Raw genomic sequence first — 13,849 nt, forward strand, 5'->3', positions numbered from 1 at the left:
TTCAATAAGAACTTGCCAAATTCTGTGTCTATCTGATACGGTATTTCGAGGGGCCAGCGGTTCCCCTCTCTTGCGATTCTTCTTCGACGATTTGCAGTCTGACTAACAACGCTATATGTCTCACAGGAAACACCCGGGTGCTTGAAATCCTTTCTAAAAATAGTTAAACGACCAAAAATAAAAAATAAATTATGACTTGCTTAATCGTGCATTTAATCAAACAAAATATTTCAGTTTTCTTCTAGAAAACTCGATAAGTTACCTGAAAATATGTTCTCTCGTCAATCACCATATCGTAATTTAGCTTAACCAGCCTTCTGTTGCTGTCCTTCATTTTATATCGACACCAGTCTAAAATGTAAATTTGCTTAAACAACCATAAAATGCTAGTATTGGAATAGAAAATGTGCGGAAACATAATCAGAAGAAAAAGTATTGCTACTATCCGATAATGTTTATGGTTATTGTCTAAATAAAACACGACAATATGCATGTGAACAACACAACACGAAACAAACAATGAACAAGGGACAAAATTGTCACAAAACAAGGTTTTCAGTTGAAAAAAGTCTGATAAAGGGAGACAATTCAAAATGTGTATTGTTAACCCCCTTGTGTAAAATTGACCTTGATTTCAATTAGAAAAAAAGTCTGATAAAGAGAGACAACTCAAAATCAAAATGTGCATTGTTACAGATTGTTCATAGTGACATAGTTGTTTCAAAATCAATCTATTTTTAGTGGTGGCGACCTTGACCTTGGAGATATTGACGTAATTCTCTCGCGCGACACACCGTCGAATGATGGTGAACAAATGTGCCAAATGATTTCAAAATCTCACAATGAATCACAAAGTAATGGCCCGGAAAAGATCATTTATGGCCATTTTTGACCTTCAAACTCAAATTGTGACATTGACCTTGAAGAAATCGACGCAATTCTTTCGTGCGACACACAGTCTATTGATGGTGAACAAATGTGCCAAATGATTTTAAAATCTCACAATGAATGACAAAGTTATAGCCCGGACAAGCTCATTTATGGCCATTTTTGACCTTCAAACTCAAATTGTGACCTTGACCTTGGAGATATTGACGTAATTCTTTCGCGCAACACACCGTCTAATGATGGTGAACAAATGTGCCAAATGATTTTAAAATCTGACAATGAACGACAAAGTTATGGCCCGGACAAGCATGTTCCGCCCGCCAGCCCGCCAGCCAGCCCGCCCGCCCGCCCGCCGACATCGCCAATCTAATAACCAGTGTTTTCCTTCGGAAAACCTGGTTAAAAATTTGAAGTCCTTGCTTTGAAACAACAAAAGCACAACATGTGGTGTTTAAAGGTTCAAAGGCTATCGGAATCTCGCACTGATTCGATCATTAATCACAAACATAAGTGTTACCTATATGCCAACAGAACAAGTAAGATCGCTTAAAACCGTTTCATTAATCAAATACTTAATATTCTAGTTAAGTGTCGGAAAACTTTAAAATATAAAGTATCGGAGCAATAAGAAGGAAAATCTTTTTTTATATTGTGTTACCTGACTGCACTACATTTGCATCAATAAGTGCTTGTGCCCCAGATGGTAAACTCCTCATCATGTCTGTCAATATAAAGTACCATTTTGAAATATTTTTTGCATTGAAATATTAATTCGTATCGCTTCTATAACCAGTTAGGCTGATGTACCAAAACATGGCATATTTTTAACAACACGCAAGCAAATGTCTGGAAATATATTAAAGACAATTTCAGAATAAAGGTAACATAACAAAAAAAAGCAGAACAATAAGGAAATCGAATTAAAGCCGGATGTGTATGTTTCTAATCAGAATACAGAATGGGAGTTTGATATTCAGTTTGAAAAATGGACAAATAGTGTTTTAAGCTTATACAATCATCATGTTCAGGATCACATAATGAACATATATGTACAATTATTTGAATATTTGGCCATCACTTAAGCAGAAAATATTGTGTTACCCAACTTCTGTTTAGCTTAAGCTTTAATTTTGTGCAGAGGGCAAGAATTGTGATACATTTTGGACGGGGACTATATAACGAAATGTTGAAATGTTTGTTAAGAAGGAAATTGATTAAAAACATATTTCTGATATTTCAGCTATTTCAACAATATTATGCTGAACGGTGTTCACTCGTTTGGTACACAACCGCTCAACGACCATCTGTGCACATTTTCATAAAGACTAGCCAAGCACTGAAGGTAGTGCATCGGTAATAAACTCCAGCTTTACATTTCATTAATAAGCGCGTTAGAACCTACACTGCTTGATTTTAAATCAATATAAATTATTCAAAAGGATTCGATGTAATATTTGTGTATTTTAATGATGCTTTGTTCCCATTCAATTTTGTTTTCATTTTCACATTAATCCTCATGTATTATTGGATATTACAAAAACTGGGATGAGTATATTTGTGTTCTCAATCTGTGTCCTAACAAAACAAAATGTGTTGCTATCGGGTCTCGGTATTTCAGTCGCATCATAAACATATTGATATAAGTGAACATTTATCAATAGCATTTATTTATTTTACAAAGTTCAAGAACATAATAATATTAAGTAGTCTAATTCAAAATTTGATATGACAGGAATTTAATTACATTTGAAAGGAAATAGTACATTTGATCTCAGTTCAAAGTCAAGTAACATCATGTGAATTATTGATAAATTGTCCAATACTATTTACATGAACAATATGTTTGTGTATATAATTTATATAATTGTGTACCTGAATATTTTTTACCGTCATTTTTCTCCATTACTTGTCGGAACACATCGTCAATTGCTGATTGTCCCTGATCAAATATCAGAGCCTGAAACACAGTACTCCTTTTCATTACTTTTGTGATAATTATCGTAAAAAAGCTTAAGCAACTGTAATAATGCGACTAGTACTTTCAAAAATATTCTTTATATATATATACATATATATATATATATATATATATATATATATATATATATATATATATATATATATATATATATATATATATATATATATATATATATATATACAAGAAGGTATTATGTTTTTTATACTATTGTACTCTGCCGAGATGATAGTATCTGGTACGCATATCTGTTTTTATTTTATGCTTTCCGGTGGTTTATAGAGAAATATCAGTGAATTAAAACTGATAATTTCACTGTTTCAAACAATGAAAATTATCAGTGAAAATTATCGATAATTTTCACTGTTTATGTTAAATGACGTCATTTTTTTTGACGAAATGACGTCATGTTCCCAACGAAATTCTTTAGTTAAACTCTTTAACAATGTATATAAACTGTGAAATAAAGCATAAAATAAAAAGAAAATTTGTTGGATTCGATGGATTATCGATTTTAATTCACTCGTGATCATAGAAAATATATATTTTCACTCGTGGCTGCGCCACTCGTGAAAATATTATTTTCTATGATCACTCGTGAATTAAAATCGATAATCCACCGAATCCAACAAATATCCTCTTTATCATACCTCAACGTCCCCGATTTTAAAGAAATACTGTAAAATATCGCTAAAAACCTGAAGTTTTACCGGTCAGGCATATGACTTTTGTCGTTTGACGTGTTTATAATGACGTCATGAGCACGCGCGCTTCATAGTTGTAAAATACATATCAGTCATGTGTGGACGATGGTCGTATTACTCGGAATCAACAATAAAGTAATTATTTTTAGTGCAATCGAATCAGATTCAACAAGACAAACAATTGGATACCTACATGTAATATATTTTAAACACAAAATGCAACACAAACAGCAAAAAACATTTTTACAAATTGTAAGTGCGCGTGCTCATGACGTCATTAAATACACATCAAACGACAAAAGTCATATTCTTTCTAGCTAAAGCTTCAGTTTTTTTAGTTTTTTTTTTCGTTATTTCTTTAAAATCGGGGACGTAGAGGTATGAAAAACTGAAACACAGGTTAGTGCCTGATCTTTTTTTAATATATCAGGCTCGGCACAAATAAAATAATAAAACAATGTTTGCTTAAAATAACTTTGGGATTTTCCGTGTAGTTCTATTTTCCTATTCTATTTTTAAAGAAATAATTGACGAGTAAGAAAATTGCTGGCATAAATCAAAAAATAAGTCGGTGCCGAATAATGCAAAGTTTTATTTAGCTCGGCCCGAAAATCTGAACCACTCGCCAAGGTTAGTTGTTCAGATTTTCTGAGCTTCCCAAAATAAACTTCGCTTTATTCGGCGACCTAGTTTTCTCTATGTATCAGGCAACGTTATATCAGGCAGATATCAATGCGGTGGTATGATAAAACACTTAACGCATGTAAAACGTCTACTTCGTAAACATAGCGTAACAAAATAACGTCATATTGATATCGTAGCAGTCAATTACTGCTGTTATGCGATTCTTTACTATAAGCATTAATGTCGCTGAACTATATATTTGAACTAATTGAATACGTGTTTTCAATTGTGTGGCGTATTGGTGTGGATAATAACTATTATGTCATTTGCAAAATGTTCAAGTATGTTAACTGTATATTATAATAATTATTAAAATAATAAAAAATAGAGTAAATTGATCACCATGTCTTTCAACAGAACCCTCTATATGGTGACATGCACAGCATTATATTTATCAGCCATATATAAAGCATCCAATGCCATTTACAGTTTTATTCAGCAGTTATTTAAAGGGGCCTTTTCACAGATTTTGGCATTTTTTTTAACTTATTCATTAAATGCTTTATATTGATAAATGTAAACATTGGATTGTAAAAGCTCCAGTAAAAAATCAAGAAAAAAAATAAAAAAAGGAAAAGAACATTTCCCGGAGTAGGTTTCGAACCAGTGACCCCTGGAGTCCTGCCAGAGTCCTGAAGTAAAAACGCTTTAGCCTACTGAGCTATTCCGCCGAGTACACACTCGTGACTTATTTTATACCTTATATAAGTAATCTTCGTAGTTTCACAAAATTTAACGACAAGAACAGAACTCTGCAAATTATTCAATCGTTTCGCGTTGCAACGCTTTATAATTTTTAGGTTTTAAAATCGTCAAAAGATGCATATAATGGCTATATTAGAGCATGGTTAATGTTCAGTTTTACTGTTTCCTCACAAATATCATAACTAAAACGAAAACTTACGAATCTGAAACAACTTTTTTCAATTTTGTCAATTTACCAAAGCGTTAAAAGATCCCTTTAAAAGGTTCACGAAAAACAAAATCGAGTCGTTGCTGTAAACGAAAAATTCATACAAATAGTTTGTTGTTTCTCTCATATTGTTTTCAAATCTTATTTCAGAAAAGAAAAGCCATACAATTTGAATTATTTAAGAATCAACGAATAATATGTCTTTTTAAATTGAATACTTTTCTGTTTTCGTATGTTGTTTTCGTTATTCAGAAGCATTTTATATTTTGAACAATCACGATACTTACAAACACAATCAATTGCGCTGCTTTCCACATTTCCAGGTATTCCTAGAACGTTTAGCCACCGAACAGAGAACATTACATAATGAAAGGTTTCTTCATTTCTTATCGAAACGGCAGCTGTTTACTCACGTGTTTTCCTGGAACTTGAAAAGTCTGCTTGAGAAATGATAAGATCTGGCTGGCTTGCTGGCGATTATAAAATTACAGTCACGAGTTTTGGCATGTGTCTATCTTTATTTACATAGATTAAATTGCACGTAAAAGCGTTTAAGTTCGTTCATGTTTAACTTAACACGTTTTGTTATGAAAGTTGAAATAATAAGTGAAATAAATCTCGTTCGCTCCCTCTGGAATATAACCATTTTTAATTCACACCGGGATATTGGGGAGTTATTTAATAGTTTGTAGGCTTTTAAAGAGCATCAACTTGTAAAACTCAAAGAATTCATAAGTGCGAATAAAGTGCTTGAAAATAACATGAATGAATTAACTTATTAATTTCATCGGTTGTAAAAGAAAACTGATAGATCAACATGATTTCCCTGCATAAAATATGCTTAAATCATGCAAACAAATATGATCTTACATTGAAATCATCGAGAATCCTATGTACCAATATATTAACGAACCTTAAGCACTGACTTTTCACACATGACAACACTGACATGTCATACATGACAACACTTAAATTTCCTAATAAAATACCCCATTTGTCACACAGAACAACACGGACATGCCACATGACAACACTGATATGTAATACATGACAACACTGACAGGTCATAAATGACAATACTGACATGTCAAACATGACAACACAGACATGTCGCACATAACAACAATGACATGTTAGGCATGACATCACTGACTTGTCATACATGACAACAAATACATGTCATACATAACAACATTGACATGTAACACATAAAACCACTGACATGTCACACATAACAATACTGATATATCATCTCTTGTCATAATAAAATACCTGATTTAATATACAGAACAATCAATAACGTCAAACGTTGACGTCGACGTTTTAAAATGTGCATTGTATGTTGATTCTTTTTGGCGTGTTCCTTTCGCAATGAAAATCACTTCACTTCCTTCAATATACGAACTCATTATACTGAATTGCTATACTGATTATATAAGATAACTGTAAAAAAAATATATGAATTATCACCGTTAAAATAATTAACAAATCATGACTTGTTTTCACATACAATATAGTATGTTATTTAAATGCATTAGTTGTTATGCCCCCGGATCGAATGATCGGGGGTATATTGTGTTTGGCCTGTCTGTCTGTCTGTCTGTCTGTCTGTCTGTCTGTCTGTCTGTCTGTTTGTCTGTCTGTCTGTCTGTCTGTCTGTATGTCTGTCTGTCTGTCTGTCTGTCTGTCTGTCTGTCTGTCTGTCTGTCTGTCTGTCTGTCCGTCTGTCTGTCTGTCTGTCTGTCTGTCTGTCTGTCTGTCTCTCTGTCTGTCTGTCTGTCTGTCTGTCTGTCTGTCCCAAAACTTTAACCTTGGTCATAACTTTTGCAATATTGAATATAGCAGCTTGATATTTGGCATGCATGTGTATCTCATGGAGCTGCGCAATTTTGAGTGGTGAAAGGTCAAGGTCAATGTCATCCTTCAAGGTCAAAGGTCAAATATATGGCTTCAAAGCGCAGTAGGAAGCACTGTGTTTCACAAACACAGCTCTTGTTTGTGTCTAAAATGGGATGCAATATTTATCCTGTATTAAGGTCTCAAACATATTTTGTATATCATTAAAATCACGCTGGTAATGTGGATACTACGATATCTGATGGCACTTCGATAACGGAGAAAAACAAAATCCACTCGCAAGAGGTAAGTTCCTCAGTCTATTTAAGTTATATCCTAAGAATTAGTTTTTTAAACAAGGCACGTGGTCGAGTTGATAAATGGTGTATCCTTTTGTATTGGAAAGAAAGTATTTAACGGAAAAAAAGGTAGATTTTTGCACGCACAAAAAGAAAATTCGGTCGGAAAACAGCATAAACTTGATGAATAGTAAACATTTCAACACAAATTTTGATAGTATTTAATGATATATAAACGAAGATAGAGCATGTTTTAATAGATGTTATTCATGAAGTTGCAGACAATTTGATTCCCGATAAAGGATACTTCGAATAACAGAGACTTTTAACAAATTGGGCACTCTGATAACCGATTTAATCTTCTATCTGAAATGCATAGTCAAATGCGACACATTGGGAATCTATGTATAACCTAATTACAAAAACATGTGTAAATATAAACAATGGCGTTGTTCGTTTTCAACAATCACATTACTATTTATTAATGCTATATATATTATAATTGCTATTATTTACGGAATCCGGGTAGTGCCATCTATAATCTCGCTCTTCTTTCATCAAGGGCGACACACGACACACGAAGCGATACACGATATTTTGCGCGATACTCAAAGCGACGCACGATATTTTGCGCTATACTCAAAACGACGCACGATATTTTGCGCGACACACGAAGCAACGCTCGAGAATGTACCACGAAATATTGCCCTTGTGTAGGTAGCCCAAAGGCGACATATCGTGGTATATATCGCGCTACGCTTCGTGCGTCGCGCAAAATATCGTGTGTCGCTTCGTGTATTGCGCGAAATATCGTGTGTCGCTTCGTGTATCGCGCAAAATATCGTGTGTCGCTTCGTGTATCGCGCAAAATATCGTGTGTTAGCCCTTGAACGCGAGCCACGAGAGAGGTCATGAAATGTATACATTGACCGTAGATCTAGGCCTTATCTAAAGCTTAACTCTTGGCGACACTGTTAACAAAAAAAGAATTTTCCCGATAAAAAATATATTTTAAGATTTTCTCTTCACGACATATAGCGTTATGAACACATGTAATATGATATATTATTTGAAGCTCTTTAATACGGCTTAGTTATGATCTACATATTAAAAACAAACAAAAACCAACAATAACTATATTTATTCAATTTTACCTTGAATATGAATGCTTTAAGTAATCGCGAAATTATGTTCGCACATATAAAGATAACTTAGGACACTATATCTAAAAATATTGAAGATAAAGTAGTAGTACACTTTGAAGTCTGCATATTCTTTGATTGCCCTCTATGAGTTGTACATGAGTTATTTTTTTTATATGTTTCAAACAATATGGAGGCTTGTTAAATCCACCATATTTGAACACATTAATCAAACAGTATTAAGTTTCCAACTAAAATAGAAAGATTGTTGAAATTTGCGCTTTGCACTTAGTTTCGACGTTTTATGTCGTTGCAAAAACAAATGCGGATATAATGTCTTAAATACTACATTTGGGATAAACGATTTAACAAAACTGAGAACAACTATTTTAATATTGACACTTAATACTAAAATAATGTATAGCCGTTGGGCTACGCGCTTTGTTTTTGTCCTCTTAGAAACGACATTAATTGTCTGGAATGTATTTCTTTTACAAAATTACTGTTCAATAATAATTACTATTTTTTATACTTCGAGTAACCGTTATATGGCCGCGCTACGCCCCTGGCATTATTGTATTGCACATTTTGTAGTCGACTTACTACCGATACGCCACTTTCACATTCTACCTTTTAGCCTAGCCAGCAGCGAATAAACATGTAATTCAAACACTTGGTCGTCCATATCAAATTACTTGAACGCTGTATCATGTATTAAATGTTGCTAAGCATTATATTGCGCAATACAAAGTTAAAGGTAAACGTTTAAGCACAACATGATGTGTTTGGCTTACAGCCAGAATCTGTTATATATGAGCTTGGCGTTTCTTTTGTTACGTCGTAGTTATTTCCAAATCACGACTGCAGCTAACGCGTCTGATATAAACACAAATAGTTTTGCTTTGTAAAAACAAAATATTATTGCACATATTATAGTTAGTTTTTCTACAAAACATTTTGTATCTAACTACTGAACACTCAACGTTACGGAAACGTTTGTTGTATCGATAAGCGTGATTTTCATGAACATCTTATACTGATGCAGACTTATAAATCTTTCAATCTAAAGTATTGAAAATTAATATCTCAGCAATTTCTTAAAACAAGAGATGTATTTTGTCCTCCATCCATACCAATGTATCTATTTGCTTCAGTCAATCGTGCTTACCTGGGCAGTCCTTTTGGTTTGTGATAAATCCTTGCTAATGTTGTTATTCAAAACAACAAAGTATGGCTACGATCCTCGCTAGAAATTTTGTTGACATATTAGGGGCCATAACTGCCCCTTAATGTCACCATTTGATTACTTCAGAACGTACGTGCCTTAATAGAACTTGTTATTTAATTCACAAAATCGACCTAAAAGCGATATCGTAAATTGTGTTTTAAAGCAGATCAGATTAACATGTATGCAGATTATAGTTACTTTTATTCACTGATAACATCATTTAAAATCTGGAAATCTGTATTTTTGCCATACGCTATTATAACATGTATATTTAAATATGTTAATATTGATTTGAATCATACTTTGTGACTGAAACAATGCTCTGTATTTGTAACAGTTTCCTCCATCAATGTTACTTTATATGCATTGCAGCTGGATTCGATAACAGCATAGCGTAAAATGTGCGTTGTGGTGAAAGGCAATTTATCTTTTTAATGCACATGACCAAATTTCACAGCAGTCAATACTAATATCATGTATGTAAGTCTTTACAGAAGCGTTTTAATCTTAAGAAGCCTTGCTATTTGTTCTTAAATCACATTTAAACGACATACTCCCTCTTTTGACCAGGTTAGTGAATCTTTCATTACAACAAGGAGTCTTTCCGCTGAAATGGAAGCAAGCGGTAAGACGACCATTGATCAAGAAAAATGGTCTCGAACATGAACTCTCGAACTATAGACCAGTAAACAATCTCTCATTGTTATCCAAATTGATTGAAAAAGCTGCTCTCTTCAGGCTTATTATCCACACCGATAGTTATAAACTTTTACCGAAAAACCAGTCGGCATATCGGCGACATCACTCATGTGAGTCAGCCCTGCTGCGACTTATCAATGACCTTCTGGATGGCATGGAGAAACAGGAAGTCGCCGCCTTAATAGCCATCGATTTGAGCGCTGCTTTCGACACAGTGGACCACAACATTCTACTGGACGTCCTTAACAGTCAATATGGCGTCTGTGCCACCGCATTAAACTGGTTGGACTCGTATATACGACCGCGAAGTTACCGTGTCAAAATCGAATCAACGATGTCAGCTCCACGCCAGTTACAGTGTTCTGTACCACAAGGAAGCTGTCTCGGGCCTTGGTTATATTTATATATATATATACGCAGGAACGCTCCTCGATGTCATTCCGCCGCATATTTCTGTGTATGGATTCGCTGATGACCACACTGCAAATATACGCTTTACTCCAACACCATCAATGGAACGCAAAGCAAAACAAGATCTTCAAGATTGCGCAATAACCATTAACAACTGGCTGAATGGGAATAAGCTCAAAATTAATAACTCAAAAACGGAATTTATAATGTTTGGTATTCGGAAACAACTTGACAAGTGTGTGACTGGGTCGGTTGTCATTATAAATGATGCAATTCCAAAACAAAAGTTTATACGCTATCTTGGTACCTTTCTAGATTAAACACTTAATTTTAAGGAGCATATAACGCGAAAATGCAGAACAGCCATGCTTAATTATTTTAAAATTAAAAGCATTCGAAAATGTTTAACAAGTGAAGCCACAGAGATTCTCGTCTTATCAATAGCTGTTTCACATCTAGATTACTGTAACGTTTTATTGTATGGAGCCGCCCAGTGTTATCTTAATAAAATGCACACGCCGGGTATGCAAATACTTCGTTGACGGATGGCACTTCACTAACAGAGAACAACAAACGCCACGCGCGAGAGGTAAGTTCCTCTGTTTTATTTAAAGTTATATCCTAAAGATTAGTTTTTAAGACAAAACACATGGTAGAGTTGATAAATGGTGTATCCTTTTGTATTGGGAATACACAATTTCACGGAAGAATGGTACCGTTTTGCCCAAAAAATAGAAAATTCGATCTGAAAACAGCATAAACTGGATGATCAGTAAACATTTTAACAAAATAAAACTACTTAGAATTATTTCAAGAAATTGTTTGCTATTCCAGCATGTAGAGTAATCACTGTGCTTCAAATACTGAAATTTGGATGGTATTCAATGAAATATTAACAAAGATAGTGCATGTTGTAATAGGTGGCATGCATAAAGTTGCAGGCACTTTGTTTACCGATAAAGGGCACTTCAGCTTACGGAGACTTTCAACAAAGCGGGCACTCTAATAACTGAGTTTTATCTTCTACCTTAAATGCATTTATTTATATTATGGCTATCCATACGAAACATTTTGAAAATATATTTTTCAAAAATCACATTACTTTTATTTTATACTATGTTTTTTATAATTGCAATTTTCAAATAAGATAATATTTATTATTAAATAAATGTGTACATAATGAACTTGTTTTTTATTGGTTATTTGAGATTCAGAGAAATGAAAATATAACGGATAATGCGGATCAACACAATCCTGTTTCATTTTACTTATAGCAGGGCTCTGGATAACGGTAGTGAAGGGATCTTTATGAGGCAAAGACACATTTGTTCTTCATAAAATCCTATGTCGGTTGTGCTTATTTGAATCGAATCATCAAGACGATACTTATGCGTAGCAACAAATTTAAAAAGAGAATGGTAAAACTCCCTTAATTTTGAGCCCTGCTTATAGGGAGCACTTCCCTTTACGCAACGCTAACGTTTGCTCGAAGTGCGATTCACCTGACCCTAAATCACTGTATTGGTTGAGTTTAAAGAAACACGGGTAAAATTAAATCGTAAAAACAACTGATTCTGGAAAAAAAGGAATGCGTACATAAAATGTGTAAATGTCATATTATGGAGTCAGTACTTAGTATACCCCCGCAAACGAAGTTTAGGGTGCTATATAGGATAGAACTTGTCTGTCTGTCGGTCGGTCGGTCCGTATTAAGTGTCCGCTCTCTCGGTTTTCATCCGATCTTCACCAAACTTGGTCAGAAGTGGTATCTAGATGATGTCTATGTCAAGTTTGAATATTGGTCATGACGGGTCAAAAACTAGGTCACGGGTTCACTTAGTGCGTTTTAAACATTCAGCATGGTGTCCGCTCTCTAATTCAAGTAGTATTCATCAGATATTCACCAAACTTGGTCAGAAGTTGTATCTTGATGATGTATAGGCAAAGTTCAAACATGGGCCATGCGGGGTCAAAACTAAGTCATGTGTCTTCAAATGACGCTTCAAGTAGGCTTTCCTAGCATAACTGGCCTCACAAATTCCACACGAGAACCGTTCGCTTGTACACAATTCTTCTTCTAAACTAATGTCCCACAACGAACCGTCGGCGACATTCATAAGATCCGATTCACTCATCCTGTAATAAATAATTGTGTCACTTATATGCAACTTCATATGCAGTTGTGTATATTTTAAAAACAAAGACGGATATGCATAACTTTTTACACCACTGTCGTGTGATTAAATCGACCCCGCCCGTTCTTTTATTGCTATTTTCGTTTACTGGCATTGAGCCAAAAAGTTCCAATAGAATTTCGGACCTGCATCGCTTCTGATGTTAATCTCTGAGAGGCAGTTTATGTAGAGTGATTATTCATGACATGCTATCTAATATATAAGTAAATAGCCTTAGTACCTTCATTTGGACATAAAGATAAATGCTTTAGATTAACCGTTTAGAACGAAAATTTATGGTCATATAGATTTTACTCATTAGACATATCCAATTTGTTTAACATTTATCTTTCACATTTATACCAAATCATAATCATATTTCAAAGGGATAAGAACATGCTTCGGTAATTCGTTTTTGGCCTGGGGCGAAGCCCCTAGGCCAAAGTAGTTAAACCGTTTTTTGAAGTGAGCTGACTTGGCTGGCTGCCAAAACAACCGCGAATGAATGAATTTGGAAAAGTCCGATTTACCACTTGGCGGTCATTCATACGCAATCAAAGAAGAGGGACCTATACAAACAAATAGGTCCCTGCAAAGAAGTTCTCAATTACTCGTATTATGAATACATAACATCACTATATAACATGACAGTGTCATAAAACGTGTAAAAAATATTATTGAAGCAAAATTCCTAAGCATTGGATACGGCATAGTTTTTATTATTGTTTGCATATTCATGCGAGAATCTCACTTCCGTTTTATGAATGAAATTCCATTTTGATGACGAAGTTCTGCGTTTCTAATCACGTGACCAATTAGTGGCATTTGATTGGTTTACTTTTAATGAAACACAAAACAACATACAACTGTTAGCAATTTTTGTATTTTTTTTC

General features: G+C 34.3%; 1 protein-coding gene across 1 annotated transcript in view; it reads right to left on the reverse strand.

Annotated features, from left to right (window-relative positions):
* LOC127839657 (uncharacterized) overlaps positions 1-5,581 on the reverse strand; it is a 41,060-nt gene extending 35,479 nt beyond the window's left edge. Inside the window, exons 1-4 of the mRNA XM_052368039.1 lie at positions 5,455-5,581; positions 2,761-2,845; positions 1,547-1,609; positions 263-351 (exon numbers count right to left, since the gene is read on the reverse strand). Coding sequence (XP_052223999.1) covers positions 263-351; positions 1,547-1,609; positions 2,761-2,845; positions 5,455-5,484 — 267 coding nt within the window. The 5' untranslated portion in view covers positions 5,485-5,581. The remainder of the gene's footprint in view (positions 1-262; positions 352-1,546; positions 1,610-2,760; positions 2,846-5,454) is intronic.
* Positions 5,582-13,849: the final 8,268 nt, after the last annotated feature.

Source organism: Dreissena polymorpha, chromosome 7 (assembly GCF_020536995.1).
Source record: "Dreissena polymorpha isolate Duluth1 chromosome 7, UMN_Dpol_1.0, whole genome shotgun sequence".
Classification (NCBI taxonomy): Eukaryota; Metazoa; Mollusca; class Bivalvia; order Myida; family Dreissenidae; genus Dreissena; species Dreissena polymorpha.